At 36.3% G+C, this 27,044-nt stretch overlaps 1 protein-coding gene across 1 annotated transcript in view; it reads left to right on the top strand.

Annotated features, from left to right (window-relative positions):
- LOC111047363 (paired mesoderm homeobox protein 1) overlaps positions 1-27,044 on the top strand; it is a gene marked incomplete at its 5' end in the record, with an annotated part of 79,301 nt that overhangs the window by 13,310 nt on the left and 38,947 nt on the right. Inside the window, 1 exon segment of the mRNA XM_039437354.1 lies at positions 2,852-2,959. Within this exon segment, the coding sequence (XP_039293288.1) occupies positions 2,852-2,959 (108 nt within the window).

A 27,044-nucleotide genomic window follows, 5' to 3' on the forward strand; every position in this document is an offset into this window, starting at 1 on the left:
ATTTTTTCCATATTCTGCGAATGCCTGAGAATCGAGTTCTGAAACAGCTTGTAATGTGTAATTTAAAAAAGAAAAAATGTGGCAAGTATGTTGATGAACTAAAACAGGACCTTCAAGAAATAGGCTTGGAAGTTGAGGATGCCATTGATAAAGTAGAAATAAACCATTTACTTAAAACGCTCATAATTATTCAATTTGCCATAAATGCACAGGGAGACTGTAATTACTGATGCAGAAAGACGACACCGATCCGAGAGAATGAAGAAATATTGGGTTTATTGAAAAGCCAGACATCTTCAGAACCAAGGACGTAATAGTTGATTGACTCAAGTGCTTCAAAAAAGACAATAAAAGTAAATAAGGTGAAAAAGTTTTGAAAAGTGATCAGAATTTTTTAGGATCAGTCGACTAAATGTTGGAAAATAGCTTCAAAAGCTCGAATAATTCTTCAAACAACTGAATTACTTCATATTTCTTGTACAGTCGACTTTCTATATTATGGAGTTCAAGGGACCCTCAACCCAGGGGGGTCACTGGTTTACAACAGTAAAAAATCTGGTGTGGTACACTCACACAACTTCCCCTTGCACATTGAACTGGGAGCCTCATTCTTAAACGACAATAATTTAGAGAAATAACATAATGACGATTAGCGGCAACATAATTATTTGAAACTACGATCAGACTACTGTATATGTGTGTATGTAATAAATTGTTTTCAGAGTACTTTTTCCTTTGTGTAAATTGTGAAATCCGATGATTTTTCAAAAGTCGTCAAAACAGCTGTTCTACAGATGAAATATCTCGACTATGTGTTATTTTTATAGACTGCTCTACCTACCTACCACATGCACGAGAAGGAGGCTACAAGTCCATTTCTCATAGATGGGGTGGACCCCCATTAGTTTCCCAGAAAGGAGACTGATGCCAGTGTATGGAGCTGATAAATAACTATACAGAGTATGAATTTAAATTGAATCAGTCGAGTAATTTTTGAGAAAATCGTGAAAAACATGGTTTTTTAGTAATTATCCGCTATTTTTCTCGAGAATATTACGCAGCTCCTGCATTTTTCCCAGAAATGAGACTCATGTCAGTTGATAGGGCTTATAAATAGCTATCTATGGTATGAATTTGAAGAAAATCGTTAGAGCCGTTTTCGAGAAAACCGTGAAAAACATGGTTTTTTAGTAATTATCCGCCATTTTTCTCGAGAATATTACGCAGCTCCTGTAATTTTCCTAGAAATGAGACTCATGTCAGATGATAGGGCTTATAAATAGCTATCTATGGTATAAATTTAAAGAAAATCGTTAGAGCCGTTTTTGAGAAAATCGTGAAAAACATGGTTTTTAGTAATTATCCGCCATCTTGCATTGAATTTTATTGAATTTCTTATTGTCGGGTCCTCATGGTATAAGGACCTTAAGTTTAAAATTTCGAGTCAATCGGTTAATTAGGAATGGAGTTATCGTGTTCACAGACATACACACATACACACACACACACACACACTCACACACACACACACACACACACACACACACACACACACACACACACACACACAGACCAACACCCAAAAATCATGTTTTTGGACTCAGGGGACCTTGAAACGTATAGAAAACTTGAAATTGGGGTACCTTAATTTTTTTTGGAAAGCAATACTTTCCTTACCTATGGTAGTAGGGCAAGGAAAGTAAAAAATAGGATTGGAGTTTTTATGACGATACATTTCATTATACATAAAAAATATTGAATCAAAATTCAAATTCAAATTGGAACATACATAATTAACCACAGTAAATACAGTCAGATTATAAGTTTTCATGTCGATATATTGCATCCAACCAGTATTTTATGCATAAACCATAATGTAAATGGTAGCAACCATTCACTGTGTAACATCATACAGGTCTAAGCCTATTTCCATAGCATTGAAAGCCATAGTGACACTTTGTCGGATAATCGAGATGTCACTTGTAATGGACATTCGAATTATTGATTGGAACGCATTTGCTGCCTGCCAACCTATTAGTCTGCTATTCATTATTGAACGAGCACATTAGGCCAGTTTAATATTCGATGGTCAGTTTTGGCTGAAACAGATTCTGTGATGAGAATGGATGCTCAGTTTTTGAACGGTTTTTGGTTTTACCGTTGACTGTTGAGGGTTTTGAACGGGTTTTGGTTTTATCGTTGGGAGTAGGGGTTTTGTTGATTAATTGGGGGGTGGGAGTAAATGATAATTGATGTGCTGAATACTCAACCTCGATATTGATGGAGTTATTGTGTGCGGAATTCTATTTTCAACTCATAAAGTAAGGAGACTCATAGAAGAGACATAAGCCTGGTTTTCATTAGTAGAGTTAGGCACAATTCACACTCACGCTACTCAGGTCGAGAAGAGACTCTTCTACTCTAGTCGAAAGCATGTGTTACCAAATGGTGACACTCAGACCAGTCAACTCTAGTCTTCGCGACTGTCACCATTTCAAAACACATGCTCTCGACTAGAGTAGAGTCTCTTCTCGACCTGAGTCGCTTAAGTGTGAGTTGAGCCTTAGTGGTAGAGTTCCCTGGGCAAGTACTAACTATCTTGTGAACTTTCCCAATGAAAACGTTCATGGTAGAGTACTAGTTTTTAGTAGAGTGGGATAGCAACGTGGGATAGTACTCTACCACTTGCCTTCCCCCAACACCACTTCTCACTCTACTGACATTATTTTAACAATTTTATGAAGTCTTGAATCCATTAATATTGTTGAGAATGTTTAATATCCACCCACTGATTGTAACATGCTTCTTGGATACTCACATAGCATTTTCATGTATTTTTTTGCATTTTCAGGAGCAATTAGCTGAACTAGAAGCTGCTTTTGCCAAATCACACTACCCCGACATCTACTGCCGCGAAGAACTGGCTAGGACTACAAAACTGAACGAAGCTAGGATACAGGTAAGTCACCACTTTTCAACCATTTCAAATAATTATATGTAGCTTAAAATTCTTCAGGAGAAAATATTTGTCAATGATTTCATATAACTGTAATAATTCCTATCCTTTTTTATCATGTGCATGTTTTATTCTATTGTTTAATGGTATCATATTACTGTACAATTATATGGAAATTGAAAATCATAGTCCTTTTCTTGTGAAGAGGGTAGGATTCAGATGGAAATTACTGAAATATTGCATTTATTCAAATGCTGATGAATTAATAATTATTATTCAACGAAAATTGAAACTAAATGCTGTAAATCACCCCGAAGACTTCTGCCACTGCAAATACTGACAACAGGGTTAACAGATTTATTCAAATGCTGATGAATTAATAATTATTATTCAACGAAAATTGAAACTAAATGCTGTAAATCACCCCGAAGACTTCTGCCACTGCAAATACTGACAACAGGGTTAACAGATTTATTCAAATGCTGATGAATTAATAATTATTATTCAACGAAAATTGAAATTAAATGCTGTAAATCACCCGAAGACTTCTGCCACTGCAAATATTGACAACAGGGTTAACAGATAGATGGAAACTCGACGAGCGCTACTATTCAAAAATTATTTGTAAGCACGGGAATCGAACCCGGTACCTCCTAATTGCCTACCCTTACACCAAACTGACAATCTCATTTTGGATATCAGATTGGAATATCAGGGTGGGATACTTTGATTTTTAGTTTTCAGGTAAATACCTAAAGTAAATAAGAGAACGAATAGTGTAACTATGTATATTGGATTGTTTTATTGAGGGAAGATTGTTGTTCAGTGATTTGAACCATTATTAGAATCTTTATTCAACCATTTCAAAGTTTTGTCATGCATATAAGCCCTGCACACACATACATCGATTTTTTTTCGTACGATATTTTGCCGGCCTTATGAATAATTCTATCAGATTAAACGGAGCTTGACAAACATCATCTGTTCAATCTGATAGAATTTATAAGGATGGCAAAATATCGTACGAACAAAAATCGATGTGTGTGCGAAGCTATACGGTTTGTGCAAACTTGAATATCTTCAAGTGTAACTCATACCTCAATTAACTTGGAGTTGAGGAAAAATCGCCGTTTGGTTTGAAACCAATTCCTACATCTCAAAGTTACTATAAAGTGATTAGAGTGTGAAAATTAGGATGACGTCAAACCTATGAAATTGATAGAGGACGCCAGTTTAGAAGCAGTGTCTGATTTGATTAGTACAAGTTTGAAAATTATGCAACTCTTATTCCTCTTGAAAAAATCAATTTTCGATGTAAGATTAATAAGCTTGAAAGCAGGGAAATATTGTGCTTTTTATTCTGTTGAGAGCCTTCTATTACTTCTTGAATAGACCTCTTGAAAAAATCCATTTTTGATGTAAGATTAATAAGCTTGAAATCAGGGAAATATTGTGCTTTTTATTCTGTTGAGAGCCTTCCATTACTTCTTCAAAAGACGATGGGAAATATGATTTCAATTGAGATTGAATTTGATTTTTAAATATATGAATTGAGAGCCATCTTAGATAGATGTGAATAAATGCATCGAAATGCATTTCTCAAGTATCACGATAAGCTATCTAGTGATATCCTTTTCAACTGTCAGCATTGGCTAAATGGGTATCATCGATGTTATCTTCAAAAGATTCTGACAGTTTCAACTGAATATTGAGTCGACTTTGGTATCATTCTTTTAACGCAATAAAAATGCAATCCGATGCTGGGAATTGGATTACAAAGGTTATGACGTAGGAACGATTGTGTGAGAAAGAGGGGAAATTAAAAAGGGATAAATTGCAAAAGGAATGAGTGAGAGGGAAGAAAAAAAGCGAGACAATTTATTGAAGAGGGATTGGAATTAAATATAGAATACTGTAGAACTGTACTATCATAATACAGTTGACGTTATCAAAGTGGAATTTTATCTTGATTCTGGATTTTATTCTGCTCTCGGACGTCGGTAGTAGTTTTACTACTGGATTAATTATTGAGTTACTTTTTAGTTGAGTATCTGTAAAGTAGCTTGAGTGATGTGGCACTCATCTATATAATGAATGAACTAAAAACAGGTTGTAATGGTTGACAACATTTATTTGTGTTTATTCATTGATTTTTCCTTTATAAGCTATGATTCTTTATTCATTTATACAATAAGTACATTATCAAAATGATAAAGAGAGGAAAAATAAGGTAACCTTGTGCTATTCCTCTCTCAAATTTAGATAACACCATAGAGAAACAATAGCGTAAGTAGATATCCCATGGTATAGGGAATTTATGTCACAACTTTTACTGTTATCTCAAGTCGATTACTGTCGATTATTGTCAATTTTTACTGTTTTGTTGGGGTGATAGTGTATGAACGGCACAATTTGGGAGACTACCAGCGTCACACAGCTGCATAGGAAAGAACTATGTGAACTATCGGCTTGGGATAACAGTAAAACTTGCGACATAAACGCCCTATACCATGGGATATCCATGCTATCGTTTCTCTATGATAACACATAGTCCGAAATAGGTTAAGGCATGTAGTTCTTCAATTCACAAAATTTTCAGTCCCCAAGTATTTTCACACAGTAGATTCTCAAATTTAGATGCTTCAAAGCTGAACATAGAAGGAATATTTCACACCATTATAACTAAAATAGGAAATATTCACATATTAAAAATATAATTTTGAAGAATTAACGAAAAACAAACTTAATTCGATCAATCGGCATTGTCATGGATTAGGCTTTTCAAGCCTGTTTTGGCGTCCATCTCTTCCTCGGTCCACCAATTCTTCTTCTGCCTATTGGCTTGTGGAGTAGGGCATTCAATGGGAAACGGTCTTGTCGCATTCTGAGGACATAATCTGACCACTTATTTCTATATGTTTTTATCAAACTCAACACTGGTTGGACATCACATTCACTTCTTATATTTCCATTTCGAATCCGATTCTCTCTTGTGCATCCTTTGACTTGTCTAAGAAATCACATCACTGCTGACTGTATCCTTGATTCATGCTTCCTTGTCAAGACCCATGCTTCACTTCCGTGAGTCAAAGTAGGTATCACCATCTCTCTCTCTCTCTCTCTCTCTCTCTCTCTCTCTCTCTCTCTCTCTCTCTTGCTTTCTCTCCAAAGTCGCTACAGCCCAAATCGGGCTCTGGCCTCAACCAAAATACGCCTCCATCCATCTCTATCTAACGCCGCTCTCTTCCATCCCCTTAATTGTAACATTTCATTAGCATCCTTATCACCATTGTATCACTATGACTCTGTAAAATTTGATCAAGGTGTTCTTTCTGGCTCTACCTTAAAGGAATCGAGTGATTACTCCGCATACCAGGTTGAATTTTGATACCTTTTTTTGGACATCCTGGTCGTAATCATAATTATGTGATGTCGCAGCCTTGTTATTTGAAATTTGATATCTGTTCCAAAATCCTGTCTCCTAATACTATTTTTGACCGTATCGGCCACTTGCCATGAAAAGCCATGATTTCCGTTTTATTTTGACGCTTGTCTATTACTGACTAGCGTCAGAATAAAGCCTCGGAGCTATGAATAATCTTAGTTTAATATGATATTCTATTGACTAGGTTCATAATCATGCTCTTCTTGAAGTCAAAACAACTACGTATATGGTACCATACAGAAAAAAGATAGCATATTAAATATGCTTGAGATTGCATTATGCTATATTTTCTCTGTGACGGTACACTGAATCAATAATGTTAATTATTTCATATTGAATTGAAAACGTCTTAAAAAGTTTGGAAACCTTCAATTTATAAGATAATTTGAGATACGGGTTTCGTTTGTTACATGTATGGTTATCAGTATCTACTTTGAGGTCCCCGTTATTATTTATCATTTATCATTTACAATCAACTTAAGGACAAAGAAACAGAGTACAGTCCAAAATTTTATTTCATCCCAATTTTATAAAATAAATTGTCCAAATGAAGGTTATGATCAACAGCAGTATTTGATCAACATTGTTGTTATTATCCTTCTCTATCTTTAAACAAAACAGTTAGCGCTATCCTTTTCTAGCTCCGCAACGTTGCCAGATTGTTTTTAACGGTGTACGGATAGAAAAGGATAGCACTATTTGCTTTGTCGAATGATAGACAAGAACAACAACACCAATGTTAATCAAACACTGTTATTATAACGTTGATCTCACTTATGATGCATTTATTTATTTATACATACATATACACTATAGTGAGGTCCACTTTATAATGACAGTGGACAAAGATGAAACAACAGCGTTGACTATTCTCTGCCTCAATTAATTATATTTCTACATTGTCAAAAACAGATTTGATATTCTCTGCCTCAATTAATTATATTTCTACATTTTCAAAAACAGATTTGGTATGATTGCGGAGCTAGAAAAGGATGGTGCTACCTGCTTTGTCGAATGATACACAAGGATAGCAACACCAATGTTAATCAAATACTGTCGCTATAATATGGACCTCACTAATATTCCTTCTTTCACTCTTTCACTTTTATCATCAGTTACTCTATCTCTCTCATCAGAGATTCACCATTTTATAGTCGCTATATAATACCATTCTTAACTCATTATAAATGATTGGGAAAGGGACAACATAACATAACAGGCTTTAATCCCAAGACTGTTTCTTTCGATTTTAATTTTGGTAGAAATAGATTTGATGTCAATGAGCTCTATTATACGTATTACGAGTGTACTGACGATCTAGCTTATGCATCTAACCGAGTCTGTCGATTGTGTATGTGTGAGTGAGGGAGGGTGACACACGCACACACACACGCACGCGCACGCGAGCGCTGATAGACGAAGCGAGAGACACCGAGTATGATGGGATTGGCTAATTGAATTATGGGATACATTTGATGGGATACGCTCCGGGATAGGGGAAGATTTAGGGTGGGGGGTGATAGGGGAGGTTGATGAGGAGCGGAGGAGGGGAGGGGTTGAAGCATACAGGATGATTCAGACAGCTGATGGGTGGTTGGAAGATGACTTTCATGATGGGGTGAGAGACGGTGGTAGTTCTGATGAGAGAGATAGGGTGAGTAACTGATGATACAAGTGAGGGAGTGAAAGAAAGATTTTTTTTTATTATTGACCGAGCGAAGTGAGGTCTAAGATTCAAGTCGGTTGGGCATTTCTCTTAATGTTTAAATGTTTATATGTTGCGCATTTACGGCGAAACGCGGAAATAGATTTTCATGAAATTTGACAGGTATGTTCCTTTTTTAATTGCGCGTCGACGTATATACAAGGTTTTTGGAAATTTTGCATTTCAAGGATAATATAAAAGAAAAAAGGAGCCTCCTTCATACGCCAATATTAGAGTAAAAATCAGACTATAGAATTATTCATCATAAATCAGCTGACAAGTTATTACACAAATGTGTGGAGAAGCCAGTCTATTGCTGTATTTTCATAAGGTCTTTAGTTTCAATCAGGTACTTGTGGATGAGAATATTGCGTGAGGTCTACTGTTCGCAGAACTACTAGTTAGTTCTGATGAGAGACGTAGGTTGAGTAACGGATGAAACAAGTGAGAGAGTGAAAGAATGAATTTGATTGATAATATTGTCACCGTATAGGAAATATAGCATAATATACCTTACGCTATTTTTCTCTATGTAGTCACTAAGCAACTGCCCCACTGGTTACAAAAGGTTACAAAACATTGCCAGTTCATCTATTTCCAATTATTTTATGGTAATGTGTTTCATCAATGTTGAAAATTAATGAATACAGTCTTAATTAACCTTCGAATACGGTCCATAAGAACCATCATAAATGAAAGTTTTTCAAAAGAATGGAGTTGGAGAATTGCAACTAATGAGACAGTCTATAAGGAAGTAGAGCCCATCCTCAGTATAATGAAAAAACAAATAATTTCTCATTTTTTTCATGTTCTGTGAATGCCTAAAGGTGCGTACAGATATACGCGCCGCGAACATGAGCAATTCACTTTTAATCAGCTGACTATATCTGTATTTTTACAGAAACGGTAAGATACAGATATAAAAAGCTTGGCATCAGCCATCATCATCATCATCTTCTTACAAGGATTTGGTTCTATTGGCCTGTACCGGCATCCATTTCTTCCTTGGTCTTCCTATGCCTCGCTTTCCTTCGGGTTTGTACTCCCATGCTAATATTGGGAGCCTATTGGATGGCATTCGGAAATAAATGAGTAGACCAATTTTCACGATATTTCTTCAGAATATCCAATAGCGGTTCTACATTCAATTCAGCTCTTATGTTGTCATTCCTCATTTTATCCAGTCTACTACAATCTTTGACTGCTCGTAAAAATCTCATTTCAGCAGCTTGTATACGAGATTCAGTTTGTCTGTTTAAGATCCATGCCTCATTACCGTATGTTATTAACGGTATCGCCATTGTTTTGTAAAACTTCAGCTGGGTATCTTGTCTCGTTCGCCTTCCTATAGCTCGTCTTATAGTGCCACAGACCGCACTGAATCTCGCCACTTTTTCACCAACATCTTCATCCTTATCGAATGAAATGCGGCATCCCAAGTAGCTGAAGTCTCTCACTTGATCTAATGCTTGTAATGCGTAATTTACAAAAGAGAAAATGGGGCAAGTTGAACTAAAACAGGATCTTCGAGAAATAGGCTTGGAAGTTGAGGATGCCATTGATAAAGTGAAAATAAATCATTTACTTGAAACGCTCATATTCAATTCGCCAAAAATGCACAGGGAGATTGTAATCACTGATTCAGGAAGACGACAACGATCCGAGAGAATGAAGAAATATTGGGCTGATCGAAAAGCCAGACAGCTTCAGAACCTTTTAGTTGATTGACTCAAGTGGTCCAATGTGGCCAAAAAAATACGAGATAAATCTTTGAATACTGATTTCAGTTATAGCTTGAAATCACCTTTTGATAACAGCCCAGTGCTGTATACTGTTTATATAACAGAACTGGTTGATTTCTTGAAAGTTCGTGGGTTTGAAATCAACAATAAGACAAGCGTGCGATCATATTGCGAACCTCTCTTGTTCCGTTCGTGATCGGCGCGTGTTCGTGGCGCGTAAATCCGTACTCACCTTTACATGAACGTGATCTGTTCTTACACTTACCATCGTTTACAATATTATACTGTATACAAGTTTCCCCCCTGACGATTGACAGTGGTGCTATGAACCCTGAGCCGTTTTTGTGGTATGATGTAAATCTGGTATACAAAGGCTCAGGTGAGGTTTACCGGACCGAAGGGTCTACACAAGTATACAAGTTTCCATTAAACGCTCTCAAAATTCCAGTCCTGCGTCTTAATAACGTTTTTCAAAATGATGTTTTCAAATGATTAAGATGAATATATGATGATGACGAAGGCGATGATGATGAAGATTACGATGATAATGATGATTATGATGATTGATAAGACTTCTTGTCAATGACCATCATGGTGACGATAATGCAAATTTTATACCCTAAGCTTTTAAAGAGTTGTGTAATCGCCTACTTCAAACGCAGAGGATATCACACAAAATTAACAGCCAGCTGGTTAACTTACCTCTTTCCCTTACTCCATCCCTTTCTATGGCAGGAAGGAAAGTTCTTAGGCGCATGTGCAGTCATGTACACACACATGTTTGTACATGTTTGTTTGAGTATGTGTGTGTAAAAACCGGCGCGTTGTTACTGATGGACCATTTTTGAAACTCCATCTTGCTCTTGAGGTCAATACACACAGCGCCCGCGCACTGGATGGATGGGAGGACAAGACACACACACTCACACTCATCAACGAGAAACATATACACACACACACATGCAACCCCTGCTCGTTTCGTCCGTCCTCATGAATATCAAAACAAACTCCTTCAACGTTATGAGAGCGTTTAATGCGATCGTTTTTGATCCATGGCTGGGAAAAAGCTTGATAAAAGTTGGCTAACCTCGTTTGATGTTGAAAAGTTGCTGTAGCTCTATGTTCATGCGATTTTGTCAACAGATTGGTAGCTGAGTGTGATCTAATCAGATCAAATTTATTGCCTCACCAAAAAAATTGTTCTAAATACAGATTAAAAAACCACTTTTTTGGACTCAGGGGACCTTGAAACGTATAGAAATTTAGAAAATTAAGGTACCTTATTTTTTTTCGGAAAGCAATACTTTCCTTACTATTAGGTAATAGGGCAAGGAAAGTAAAATGTATATTCATAGAATTGGAATTTTTTTTCAACATTTAGGGCCGGTGGTTTCCGAGCTCGGGATTTACCTAAGTTCTAGACTTTAAACAGCTGGAGTCAGAAAATTGGCACTCCGAAACGGGGCGAAGTCGCAGTCCACGTTTATATTAAATTTCGAAAAACTAGAAAATTGAACACAGAATAAAATGGAGAGAAAATACTGTAGAGTTTCAGCTATTTTGAATTATGTAGGAATGTTCAATTTCACCAAGGAAAAACGTTTCCAATCATAGAAATGAGAAAATGAAGATTGTTATAAAAACTGCGACTACGCCCCGTTTCGGAAAGCCAATTTTCCTGCAGTTTGAAGTCTAGAAATTAGTCGAATCCCGAGCTTCTCTATTACCTTGAAGGTAATAAATAATATTACCATAGAGAAAATATAGCATAAGATTATATCCCATGGTATAGGTTTGTTCATGTTCCAAATTTCAAGCCGATTTCTGTCGACTACTGTCCATTATCACTGTTTCGTGGGGGTGAGAGTGTAAGTATGGCACAGTATGAGAGACTACCAGCCTCACATAGCTTCACGATAAAGAACTACCACGACTATCGGCTTGAATTAACATTGAAAATTGGAAAATAAACGCCCTATACCATCGGATATCTTCTAATGCTATATTTTCTGTATGATATTATTTCCAATGAAAAAAAATATACTGTATAGTAACATGATAGGCTAAACTATATCAGATACTATAATCAGAGACTAATAATGCAATGATAACTTGAAGCTATCTCTTCCTTATAGTAAAAATAATAAACTCAAGATTTTAAAACTTCAAGATTTTAACTCTCTGTTTCGTTGTGTTCGACTGTGGTAGACTGTTAATTTAGGCGGGATGCACACCGGAGAAACGCGTTTCGTGAAAAAAGTTTCAGGAAACGTGAAACGAAAGTTGCTCGCAATCGACTGATAAGATTAAGCAGGGAACGTTTCTTTTGTATGCATGCGCGAGTGAAACGGATTGCATGAAACAAGTTTCATGAAAGAGGGCTTCACGAAATGCGTTTCTCCGGTGTGCATCCCGCCTTAGTCTATAGTATAGCGTATTAATACTGTGGAACAGGTGAATCAGTCCAGGGATCATGATGTGAGACCGTATGACTGTACACGTCGATTTGAAACAGAAAACTAAACAAGATTTGTTATTGAAATCATTGGAAAACAGATTTTTGAAACAATTTTCCACATCTAACATGAAAAACGTTCAATTTAGTCTCGTTTACTAATGGAGGTAATAATAAATCAATCCCATAAAACTGGCCATTCTCATATCCCTCACATTTTTCTCTCTCCCTCTCCCTTCTTCGTCGTCACTCATCCTCTCTCGTTCAAGTTTTTCATTCCATTATCCGCCCTGAAAAAGCAGCCTCGTTCATTGAACATTTATCCCGAGCTCAAATTTTGTTTTTTAATGGCGGAGATGTGTACTCTTGCACAAAGTAACGGTCTGAAAAAGTGTAACTCATTTTCCATTACTGGCATGTAACGCTGATAGGTTATGTTTGTTTTCGCTTTTAATGCTTCACTCTCTCATCGCTACCGAACTGAAAAAGAGTTTTATTAATGCTCGTAATATATTGGGAAATTGCGCAACAATACGAGTAAAATCCTCACTGAATTATTCTAATCATAATCTCGTTGCAATGAAATGAACGCGATTACCTTCATTACATTTCTCGTTTATCAGTAAGTGATACTTCATAAAATGCTCTTCAATTTTGAACATAATGAAGTTCAATTTTGCTATTACACTACCAGAGTGATTCGATTTCGTTACAAATGTGCTGAATTTAGCGGCTTCAGTTATTAGATTTTTCTTGTTTTCGAAATTTTACCAATATTAGGGTGATTGTCATTCATTAGTGGATTAAGTTCATCAGTGAATTAAAATCTACCTGTAGTATAGTAGTAGCGTTCTTGTAATATATTTCCATCGTTGCCCAGGGTTTCTCTTGTGAACTATATCCGTAAATACTGAAAAAAACTTTTATTTGGTTACAAAATGCTCCATTTTTCACAGTTTATTATTTAGCGTGTGGCAGATTCACATTACAACATATAAAACTCATTAGTCTAAAATGCCTACATGTAAACATTTTTATTTCCAATTTTAATGAGATCTTCCCATTATTCAATTTTAATGAGATGAGAATGACGAAATTGTCAGCTGTTTTTCCAAGGATAAATCATCCATTTAATTTCCTTCAGCGAGTTATCTGAGGGATGAGACATAGTGCAATCGGATTTTTATATCTTAGACATACTTTGTTCCAAATTTCGTGAGAATCGTTAGAGTCGTTTTTGAGATTCGGTGACATACAGACATATAAAAATATAAACAGAAATTGCTCGTTTAATAATAAAAGATCTTGTGTAGTGTTTGGTTGGGAAAACATTAATTTGTCTGATCACCGAGGATTTTTTTCACAGTGAATTTCATGGATAAGATCTTTAATCCTTGCTTCCAAATTACACACAACATCAATCAATTTCAATTCTGAATTTTTTTCATCTATATATATATAAAAGCAAAATGGCACTCACTCACTAACTGACTGATTGAATGACTCACTCACTAACTCACTCGCAGAACTAAAAATCTACCGGACCAAAAACGTTCAAATTTGGTAGGTATGTTCAGTTGACCCTTTAGAGGCGCACTAAGAAATCTTTTGGCAATATTTTAACTCTAAGGGTGGTTTTTAAGGGTTTAAAGTTGGCATTAAGTGGAGTTGACTTTGTTAGGTTGGCACCAAGTTGAAGATTGAAATGCATTTATCGCGGAAAAATTGATTGGTCACTGCTACTTCAATCAGAGCTATTCCTGGGAATATTATATTACTAGCCGTCAGGCTCGCTTCGCTCGCCATATCCGTTTAGCCAGACGTTTAGTCTGGACCTCCGACAGGATCGTCCTAACATATGATAAAAATGCTCAAATGAAAAATGCTGATCTCATTCTTGGAAGAACCAGTCGGGTGTCCAGGGGGCGGAGCCCCCTGGCTAGACGGATATGGCAAGCGAAGCGAGCCTGACGGCTAGTATCAATTATAATTTCTAAAAACACAGGAAATTCATTAAACTACTGTACTTTTCTTTCACAACTTATATCATCTTTTTGGAAGGGAGAATGCAATTAGAATCTTATTCTCTCTCCTGAAAATGATAATGTCTCAAATAATGATTACTTTGTGGCATACACGACTAGATAAATGATAAATAAATAAATAATGGAAAGGAATGAAAGAAAATGATTTTTTTTCAATATAACACGTGATGTTTATTCAAGAAGTAATACTGTCCCTTATTCACTTCCACAAATCATGCTTAATATCGGGGCACCGAGCTTCGCTCGTTATTTTAATTTATTGATAAACAGAACACAATTCTCTAAAATAATCATGTTTATATTTCACAGCTGACTATAAGTCATCTTATGAATTTCAGGGATGCGATATTTTTATTTTTCACATACTCACTTTTTCACTATCCACATCTGTTTCAGCCAAGGATGAATTATCCTTTTAATGTCGTTCAGCGAGTTTTCCCAAGAATGAGACCTAGTGCAATCGAATTTTTATATCATAAACCTACTATGTTCCAAATTTTGTGAAAATCGTTGGAGCCGTTTTCGAGATCCGTTAAACATAAATTTATCAGATATAAAAATAATCAGATATAAATATACAGAAATTGCTCGCTTAATATAATAAGATTATCAGAGTTTCATGAGTATGTTTTGATTGATACAGGAATATGAATTCTTAATTACGATCATCAACAATCTGAACATAATGTGAATACCTATAAATAACGTTACATCAGTTCTCAATACTCAATGGTCAATTGACGGTTGATAACCAATATCAGAATCAATTGGGATTACAATAGAACAATCCAATCAAAACTGATCTCTGCTTACTCTGTAGAAACTTCACCGTTTTCCTGCATTTGATAGCTTCCATCGTTTGATCGTTTCATTTTCAATGCCCTAAACCTTATTTCATACATAATCAAAATCTCTGCCACATGTAATATACGTGGTAATAGAAACACAATTTCCACGCAACAGCTTAAATAGAACAAACAGTGACAAACAACCGTCAACCCAATTTCTATTCAATATCTGTCACAACAAATATTAACCTTATTTCTGTGCAATATCTACCAGTCTCCATCTATTTTATCAACAAATCACAATTAGGGTACAGTAATTATCTCTAAACAAACAACAATAGTGGAGCAGTATGTGATTATCGTAAATAATGACCAATAGCAAATCTTCATCTCCATCAAATATGTTTGAACTCCAATATTGTGACGTAACCACTTTGCACCAGCTATGGTAATCTTCAAAATTCCATTTTAAACTGTCAGAATTCCATATGAAAGACATCATTCCTCTCATTGAACTAATTCTGACAATTCATAGAGTGGATATCACTGAAGCAAATGCCTTTCAAACTGGCAGTGTGTCTCGTAAGTCACATCAATGCTTTTCATTGAACTAAAACTGCCAGTTTACAGAGAATAGCAGAGTGCCTCTCTATAATTCCACCACTCTACAGAATAATTGCGAATCAAATGACGTCACAGATGTGAGGCGATATTATTCATAATAGGTTCTATGACCATCCATGTTACAACATGATGGAATGACATGACCATAACTAATACGATTCACTTTGTATGTTCAGTATTATCGTTTCCGGCGCCTCAAACTCATTACCATCATATCCTATGCCAGTGAGATGTCCGTTAATTTTCATCGCGGGCACAGGCTGATAAGGACAGCACGAAATTGAGTCCCGTTGAATTTTCATCGGGCGCATGCTGATAAGGACAGCACGAAATTGATTGAGGTTTTAGAGCTGATTGTGGATGTTATCTGTTGTAAACAGAATGGGATAGGGTATGTCATGAAGCCTGGAGCACAGAATATCTAGTTTGTAGCATAGTGTTTTATTATACAGGTATGTGCCTTTATCATAGAGAGATCACCTGAAACCTGAAACTAATTAATAGGCTACATAGACTGAAATTGGTTATTGGCGATAACAGAATGCCAATCGGTTTCAAACACCAATTTGAAATTATCTGTGCCTGTAGAGAGGATATCAAAGGACTTGAAATTGATGGCAGGAAATAACGGAATTTTGAATAGATTTTACATACCGATGTGCGTTATCCTATAGTAATTTTCATCTAAAATTAAGAAGCCCAAGGCCATGGTTAGTACTGATAGAATAGATTCACTAAATACTCAATTGACCGAATATCAAATATTCACTAAATACACGTAAATATCGTAATATTTACAAAAACTGTAGTATCTTATTGGTAAGAATAATGTACTACTTATTGGTATAAGAATAATGTTATTCCGTTAAGGCAATATACAATGCAATAGGAAACGTCAATAAATATAAGAAGAAGTCAAAACATCAATAAAACTATTACAAGAAAAAAATAGCAAACATTACAGAAATATGAATTTTGGAATATAAAGCACTAGGATAATTAATAAAAACAGACCATGTAAGAGCCTGGAGAGTAGATTTACAAGGTGATAGCATCATACTAGAAAGACCATTCTCCAAGTCTTTCTAGTATGATGCTATCACCTTGTAAATCTATAATGCGACAGATAATTAATTCAATAGACCAGTGATTATGATTATCACTGTAAATTTCATGTTTGGCGACCCACCTTTGAATGTTTATTAATTTTTGATACATATTGAATTATGAGTCTGTAATAATTAAATAATACAAGAAAAATTCCAATAGAGCATACAATATTTAGAAATGGAGAGCAGAGTCAAAAAAAGATGAACTAGTATCGCCAATTTACTGGAAATTTTTTTACGAAAGACAAACACTTTATTCGCTCTTCATCAGAGTAAAATTCGATGGACCAAACGCCTATCCTTTTCTTCATCAAAGTTAAACCGTTCACTTCTCAACAATACAGTTTTTGTAAAAGATTCCAAGTTTTCAACCCTTTCTCGTCCTTTAAGGCTGTGCAAAGACTAGAAATAAACTTTCTACTGGTGATATTTTTCAAAGTTTTCCGATTTTCATATAATCAAGGTATCAAAATGAAAAGTTTTCACAAGAGAACATTTTTTTCCCGATCATTAATTTTTGAGATATGAGCGCCTAAACTTTTTAATTTTTGGGACAGAACATTTCAAATTCGGTGAAAAATAAATCCATGAGATTTGAAGGATAGATTATTCATGGTATTGCTGAACTAGTAGAACAAAAATTATTTAAAAATATCATTTTTTTGAGAAAACTATCTAATTTACCAAAAATAACTTTCAGTTCAGTTGTTTTTGGCCATTTTTGGTAATTTGAATAACTTTCTCATGAATTGATATTTCAAGAAAATTTTTGTTTCACTAGATCAACAATACCATGAAGAATTTATCCTGCAAATCTCATGGATTTATCTCTTACTGAATTTGAAATGTTCTGTCCCGAAAATGTAAACTTTAGCCGCTCATATCTCGAGAATTAATGATCGGAAAAAATGTTTTCCTGAGAAAACATTTTCATGTTGATAGATTGATGATATACAAATCGAAAAACTTCGAAAAATATCACCAGTAGAAAGTTTATTTTTAGCCTTTGCACAGCCTTAAAGCTGTCGTTTCTGTAGATTTCTCTCGTGTCAGTCAAACAACCCTCGATCACATTGGGGCCCAAAGTAACGACCAAGTACCTCGAAAATGTCGCACGACGAAAAACGCTGCTCTGTGACTAAAAGGGAGGAGAATATCCATTTTCCATTTTCCATTTTGCATCATCCCTTTCTCCGCTATACGAACGGGGGTGGGGAATGATGGCAGAGCAGCAGACTACCCTCTGTTATCATACCGTTCTCGTTAAAAACTGATAATTGAAATCCGGGGACCCTTCTCACGAATGGCGCGCATGGCACGGCTCCACGTAACAAGTTTTGATCTGTTTCATAACATCGTTGTTCTCATAGCCCCCTTGTCATCCCCACCTACCTCTCGAAGCTAGAGAGCTATCTATGTTCCTTCTCCCTGCTCGCTATTATCCTATATCCGCGTGTTTTCACGACTCCACCCACAATAAATGGGTTTTGTGTCACCATCAAACTGATACAATGCTCTATAAAAGTGCCGGACCTCGTTTAATTTTCATTTCAAAATTGAAGTCTAGGATAAAATTAATACCGGGGAGAATATGTTGTTCGAAGCTTATACTATGATCGCAGATGAAGCATCCTATCACAGACAAATCAAACGTTTGTTTTTATCTGCGATCACAATATTAAATACTAGCCGTCAGGCTCGCTTCGCTCGCCATATCCGTCTAGCCGTCTGGACACCCGACTGGATCGTCCAAAAATGAGATCAGCGGGCTCGCTCTGCTCGCCTGCAGTTTTCATTTGAGCATGCTTCATTCCATCAGAAAGTCAAAGTACTGAGAAAACGCAGAAAAGCTGAGAAAAACGTTGGAAAAACGCAGATTTTGGGCGTATCTTTGACGTTATTGCAAATTCCTTCCAACACAACATTATTACACCCTAGCTGAGCTTCTGTACTAAATTTGAACATTTTCTGCTCATTTGTTCTCGATAAAGCTGAGAAAACGCTGGAAAAACGCAGATTTTGGGCGTATCTTTGAAAATTCTTCCAAATTCGTTCTTAGTGCGCCTATAAAGGGCCAACTGAACATACCTACCAAATTTGAACGTTTTTGGTCCGGTAGATTTTTAGTTCTGCGAGTGATATATATACATAATATTCAATATTATGATCGCAGTTGAAACAATCGTTTGATTTGTCTGTGATAGAATGCTTCATCTGCGATCATAATATAACTTTTGAACAACATATTCTCCACAGTATTAATGTATAAATTTTAATGTACAAATCTATAATTCATATTGCATCTTTCATGATGGCCTAGTCAGACAAGCATCCAGCCTGCACTGCGGAGCTAGGTTAAGTGCCTATCTGTTCCGGATGTTGGCTATCAGCATGGCTATCTTGACTTTGTTGGTTGCGATTCGGAAGAGTTATACTGATGTTCTAGAGACCACTTCCTCAGATTCTCGGAAATGAGATATTCTAATTTATATTCTTGGATTAAAGATGATAACTTCACTCTCACATTCAGCCTCACATAGTAAGGCTCAACTCACACTTACGCGACTCAGGTCGAGAAGAGACTCGACTCTAATGGAGAGCATTTGTTTCCAAATGATGACACTCAGACCAGTCGACTCTAGTCGAGAGCGTGTGTTTCCAAATGGTGACACTAAGACCAGTTGACTCTAGTCTCCGCGATTGTCACCATTTGGAAACATATGCTCTCGAATAGAGTCGAGTCTCTTCTCGACCTGAGTAGCGTAAGTTTGATTTGAGCCTTAGGCCTTATATTCCATGAATTAGTTCTAAGGAGTTGTAATTGTTAAGGTGCGTACAGATATACGCGCCACGAACATGAGCAGTTCACTTTTAATCAGCTGATGCAAAGCTTTTTATATCTGTGTCTTACTGTTTCTGTAAAAATACAGATATAATTAGCTGATTATAAGTGAATTGCTCATGTTCGCGGCGCGTATATCTGTACGCACCTTAAGATTGCAAGCGATTTGTAATAACTATTTTCTTTAATAAGATGATACTGAAGAGAAAATTTCATTCTTAGAGTAAAAGATGATAAGTTTATATTCCCATTCAGGCTACATATTCCATAGTGAAGGCATATTCCATGATAGGTTCTGAGGAGTATATCTACGGAGAACGTCTCAATCGTTACGTCATCACCCTTAGCATAAACGTGGGGTGTCGAAGCTGTTGGGGCAGTCACTCCCCTCTCTGTCACACCCCTACAAGTTCCATCAGTGATTCGATTCGGCATTTTCCATCTTTATTTATTCCTCCCTCTGATTCGACATTTTCCATCTTTATCTGCTCCCCCTGGTTCGGTATTTTCTATCTTTATTTATTCCTCCCTCTGATTTGATATTTCCCATCTTTATCTGCTGCCCCTGGTTCGGTATTTCCCTTCTTTATTTATTCCTCCCTCTGATTCGATATTTCCCATCTTTATCTGCCCCCCCCCTGATTCGGTATTTTCTATCTTTATTTATTCCTCCCGCTGATTCCACATTTTCCATCTTTAACTGTTCCCCTGATACGACATTTTCCATCTTTTTGAATGAAAAGGACTAAGAAGTTGTCAAAAAACCACTGATTTTTGACAACTTCTTAGTCTTTTTCATTCAATATGAATAATTACCACAATATCAACTTCTCAACTACACAAAAAGTTTTCCATCTTTATCTGCTCCCCCTGTTTCGACATTTTCCATCTTCATTTCTTCCTCCCTCTGAATCTTTTCCACTGAGGGTCGTACAGATAAAATAGCTTGTTACATTTCAAAGAGACCCATACCAACGAGAGAGCTGTTGCTATTGTATAGAATTCATTATACAGGAAACTTTGTATTCATGATAAAAATTCTGCTTTTTGATACTATAGTATACACTGCTATTAACTTAAACTTAGAGTATATACTACAGTAACTATATTACTTTGGGAAGTATAGTACCATATGACTATGGGTAGTATAGTTACTGTAGTTAATACTATAATTTATATTTTATCTTTAATAATAATAATATTCGAATGGCATTTATCGGTGGGGAGTACCTGGCGAAAATTCCACCTCGCCTGAATATATCATCCGCCCCGTCAATGGACCTTACGACTGTCATACTTCAGCCGGGACAGACAATTTAACGTGTCTCTGCGATAACACGGAAGTGACCTGTTCAAAAACATTTGGCTCTGAGTGGGTTTGAACCGGAATCTCTAGGTTGCTACGCAAGCACTCTATCCACTAGACAACGGATCACTCCATGATGATTTTCTGTATATTGAAAACTCATGATAATATTCTAATCATTCAATTTCTAGCAAACAATGGTACTTTAACTAAGTGAACAATTATCAGAAATATGAGGCTGGTAATTATTTCCTATCTATTATCATCTATTAAATTTTTCAAAGAAGGGGTTTTTATTTGTTACTATCAGGTAACTCGTGCCTCGCAAGGATGTATTTTAAAACCTGAGAAACTGAAAATCTTGAAGAATTGAAAATAGAACTACAACGAACCCCGGTTAATTAAGAATCTATATGCAAAATTTCAAGTTAATCAGTTCAGTATTTCAGACGTGATGATGCGTCAAACATAATATTTTTCTATGCCGTACGTGTATAAGTCAGTTCTTTCCTTTATTATACTAGTGAATCCCTGGGTTGGAGAGCTAGCTCAAAGAATGTTGTATTGTACTCTTAGAAATTCGCAACTTTCTGACCGAGCGAAATGAGGTCTAAGATTCAAGTCGACGGTTTTGCATTTCTCTTATAGATTATTCTTCATGTTATCCTTCAAAAAATATGATGGGATTGGATAGAAGTGAATCAATTACATAAACACCATTCACTATCCACATACTGCAATTCAGTCACTTCTGGATTGCAGGATTATTGTTAACTTCCACAAAATGGCGTCTATGGCGTTGGTGATTTGTGATCGACCAATAGGATTGAAGGGCGTGTTCTAGAACGAAGCTACTCGCTTGTGAGTGGTGGGAGAGCTTTTGAACATACAGTAGTTGGGCGTGGTACCGTGTTCCACCAATAGATAGCTGTTGATTCGATGATATTTGTATCCGGTTCTAAGAAAAACTAATTGATGGGAAATTCTGAGATATTGCAGTTAGTATCGGATTCTAATCAAAATCTAATCGAATTCGAATTTCAGTGAAAAATTGACAAATCCTTATACAATTATTATTGAACGAAAATCCTAAATAAATGCTGCAAATCACCCCGTAAATAAAGGCAGATAAAGGTAAATCTTTATACCCCTTCCACAGGAGGTCACAGGATAAAAAATAAACTAAACTAAACTTATAATGCTCTAATGATTGAATTGTAAATTACAGCATTTAGTTTGGATTTTCGTTTAATAATTAAAAACTAATTGCTTTGTTTTAACAAATAGGAATCTTTGTTTTGTTTTTGAATAATTCTAAGTAGTGATATCTTGCTGATGGAACGAAGGTTATATAGTGTGAGCAAGTATAATATGAATATAATGAAATTTTTCTGATGGATTACCTCAATTTGCTAGACCGCACTTATAATACAATACAATAATAGAAACTCTTTTAATAAATTACATATGAATTTGAAAATAAAATCTTCGGAAATCACACTGGGATAAGAAATATTCCATAGAAATTCCAATAGAATTATAGAAAAATTCAAAGGAGATCTACAAGAATAAGAGGAAATGTACTGTAAGGCTAGTTTCACACTCATTCGTTTCGTTTTCGGTTTGTTTTCGGCAAATTCCGTTAAGTGTGAAACTGTAATTCGATTTGAATTCGGTACCGAATAGAAACCGCATAGAACCGAACGCCCACTTGACTCTAATAAATTCCATCAGGTTTCAATTCGTTGCTAGCGGGAGGCTACTTTCACACACTTTCGGTTCGGTTCGGTTCGGTTCGTTTCGTTTTCGGCAAATTCCGATAAGTGTGAAACGATGATTCGGTTTGAATTCGGTACCGAATGGCAACCGCATACCACCGAACGCCCCCTCGACACGAATAGGTTTCATCATATTCGAATTCGTTGCTAGGGAAAACAGGAAAAAACAAAGTCTTTCACACATGCTTGCCTTTTTTGTTTTTATTTTAACCTGATATCGTGATTATCTGTTTCAAAATTTTCCAAGTCAAAATCATATGGTCAATTCATTTCTGTTAGTTTACAGGAACATTTTTCTCTCAATGAATAGTTTGCTAAAAGATTTGAAAGATATAAATTAAAACTCGGGGATAATTTTTATTTTATTTTTTTTCCACAAATGTTACATGATTTCATCAATGGAGAGAAGAGATGAAGTTTATATACCATGTGTCAAAACAAGGAACAAATTTCCAATTTCAAAAAATAATCTCTCTGAGCATCCAAAATTAATATAATAAAAAAAACTATACAAATAATTCACAATTGTTAATTAACTTTAAAATTTTGTTGTTCAAGAAATGACATCTTACAATTTAACACCAGCTGTTATTTTCAAATATACCAGCATGAACTGTGAAAATCCAAACACAGCTGTGTTTGAGAAGATAATACCTTATTAGAACCGTACGAATTAAAACCTGACATGTATGAAAGCCTCATTGGTTTTCGGTAACGAACCGAACCGTAAACGAACCGAACCGAATGAAACCGAATGCGTGTGAAGCTAGGCTAATAAAACGGAAACCTCCAGTAATTATCTGAAATAAGATGAACTTAATAGAAATTTCAATGTAATAATGCAAAAATCCATAGGATTCCTACAAGAATAAGAGATGTTTCACTGTGATAAACCGGAAACCTGCATGAAATTATTACAGAAATTTCTGTCCACTTCAGTGAATTCTGTCCAAAGAGCAGAGAAATAACAGAAATTTCAGTCCAGATGAGTGAATTCTGACAGAAGAGCTGTAGGCTAGAACTAATGTAGGAGCAGAACATTGGCGAGTTGAGTTTTGCTGTGAAGAAGGATGGATAATCCAGACGTGGAGAATTATGACGGTACATATCACTCAAGCAACGCGGCTTTGATAAGCCACAGGCTATACCTGCAGTTCTCTCCTTTTGTTCTGCCACACTCTCTCACGCTCTTCCACACTGTCTCTCTCTCTTCTCTAGCAAGAAGTATCATCCTTGCCGTAATCACTCTCTCTCCCTCTCTTCTTTTGCAAGAATTATGCCAAGCTACAGGCTATATCTGCAGCTCTCTCCTTTTGTTCTGTGTCCCCGTATCACTCTCTTTCTCTCACACACACTCTCTAACACTCTCTCTCTCTGTCTTTGTTACAGTCTCTCACTTTCTCATTTTCTCTCTCTCTCTCTTCTCTTGCAAGAGCTATGCCAAGCTGCAGGCTATATCTGCAATTCTCTCCTTTTGTTCTGTGTGTCTTTCTTACTCTCTCACTCTCTCTGAATCTCACACTCTTTCGCTGTCTTTCTCACTCACTCTTACTCTCTACTCTCACTGTCTGCCTGTCTCTCTCTCACTCTCTCTCTACCTCTCTTTTCTTGAAAGATTTTTCATCCTGGGCTGCAGTCAGTACCTCTTTCTCTCCTGTTGCTTTACCTCTCTCTCTCACACACTCGCTCTCCCACTGAAACTCTCTCGCTCTTCTCTGGCAAGAGTTATTATTCTTGGCTGTAGTCAGTCGCTCCATCTCTCAATCCCTCTTTCTCTCTCTCTCTCATCTCTCATTCTCTCTCTGTCCTCTGTCTCTCTCGTAGTGAACTTTGCAAGAACGCTAAGCAGCAGTAGAGTGTAGTAAGCATAACATGGAGTCAAATTAGATTTAAAGCAAAGGCAAGACAAGCCAGGGCACACAGCATGTATTGCATATGGCAAAACCTTCTTCTCAACCCCCAAGCAGCATAATACACCACCAGCAAGGGGCACAAAAGAAAACTACACCCTCAAAGTAAAGGCCCAATTACGTTCTTGCAAACCCACTCCTCTTTGTCATTATATTCTTCTTGTGTTTCTTCTTTTTCTCCTCCTTCATCTTCTTCTTCTTCTCCTTGTTTATCATCTCCTTCTTCTGTTTCATCTATTTCATCATCCTACACCCCTTCTCATTCTTATTTCCTTTCAACTCCCTCTCTTTTCACTATTACCGCTGTTTCTTCTTCTTTTACTCCTCTTTTTTCGAAATACTACCTCTCCTCCACGTCCTCCTCCTCCACCACCTTTTCCTCATCATCCTCTTTGTTCTACTCCAGTCTCTAGATTTCATTCTCCTACTTCCTCTTCTTTAACTACATTCTCGTCTTCTTCCACTTTCCAACTCTCATCCTTGTTATCTTATTTCTTTCTTCTCTTCTTTCCTTTATTTCTCTCCTCTCCACTGATGTTTCTCCTGCTTTTCTTCATCTTCTGAATTGCCGACATATAACTCTTCACTCCCTCCGCTATTTTTCCTCTTCTGAGCTTTGAGAAAACCCATATTTCTATCAACTATACTTGATTTCCTCTAGTCTTGTAGTTCTACTTCGTCCATTCATGATTCCTCCTATATCCTCTTTTCCCCTTCTTCGCCTCCTATTATATCTTCTTCTTCTCATTCTCCATCTTCTACTCCTTCTTCTCCATCTCCTGATTCTCCTTCTTCTACTATTTCTTCTTCTTCCTCTTTTTATTCTTCTCCTCTCCATCATAACTTCCTTCTTCATCGTCATAATTTTCTTCTTCTTCTTGAAACGACTTCTTCACTTTGTTGTCTATTCTTCTACTACTCCATTCTCTCAGCTTATACAGTAATGTTTCCATTCTCTTTGAAAACACAACAAACCGCGCGTATATGACGTTTGTGCCCCCTTTATGGTCTTCTGACTTTGCAGCATACATACTCTCAACATGCATTAACGAGCTCGCAAATAATGGAAGAAAAGGCGGGTGGTTTCTCTTTCTTACTCACTGTCACTCACTCTCACTCACTCTCTCTCCATCTATCTATCTCTCTCACACACACACTCTCTCCCTCTCTCTCTCACACACACTCTCTCTCACTCCTGGCTTCTGACTTTCATTACTCTAGACTTCATATACGAAGCAACATCAAATTGCAATTTGAATATTGTTGAATAAGTATGCAGGCACGGAGCTCTTGTGTTCTCTGATGTGTGATTATTTAAGAACGTAACTTTTGAGCGAGGTACTTTGAAAAAAGAAAGGGTCTTAGTTCGTCAAGTTCTCACAATATCAAGTACATTATTCGAGATACCGTAACAATTAATGTTTTCGTTGTGGGCTGATAGGGACTATAGTAAAGTAGACGTATTATAATGCCAGTATTTGTTCAACATCGGTGCTGCTATCCTTGTCTATCATTCGACAAAGCAGATACTGCTATCCTTTTCTAGCTCCGCAACGCTGCCAGATTGCTTTCCAACAATGTAGAAATATAATTGATTGGAAATATTCTATCTAGAAATGAAAGTTCATTATTGGATCGTTAAAAATATACTATTTTCATGACAAGTAAAATCTTGAACAAGAATGAACAGTTGATATACTGGTATCAGCTATCCTTTCCTAACTCCGCAACGTTGTCGGGTCGTTCTTCAACAATGTAGAAATATAATTGATTGAAATATTCTATCTAAAGATGAAAGTTCATTATTAAATCAGTGAAATATATAAATATATATTTTCATGACAGATAAAATCTTAAACAAGAATGAACAGCTGATATAACATCGAATACACCGGTATCAGTTTCCTCTATAGATGGCAGTGAAGGCAGAGAATCGGCAACGATTTTTTTCCACTATCATTATAACGTGGACCTGACTAAAGTGTGCAACAGTGTAGCATACTGGCTGTGTATCAGCCTGCAACGTAAACTTGCTACGGTGAAACTAACGAACTGAATGACTCAACTTCTAACTTGTTTCAGTATCTCAAAAAATGGTCGAAATAGGTACATGTTGAAATGAGAACTTGACAAACTGATGTAATCCCGTGGGAAGGTCTTGAGAAGCACACTTGTCCTGTCGTTAGTGTCCACCCTGACACTTCTCATCAACTGATGCTATGCTTATTATATCTATATCTGATATTTATTTTTCACAATATTTGATGAGATAAACTTACCAACGCTTCGCCAAACGTACATAACAAACTTAATTATATTCATAAATAAAAATACACATC

This window comes from Nilaparvata lugens, chromosome 11, assembly GCF_014356525.2.
Source record: "Nilaparvata lugens isolate BPH chromosome 11, ASM1435652v1, whole genome shotgun sequence".
Classification (NCBI taxonomy): domain Eukaryota; kingdom Metazoa; phylum Arthropoda; class Insecta; order Hemiptera; family Delphacidae; genus Nilaparvata; species Nilaparvata lugens.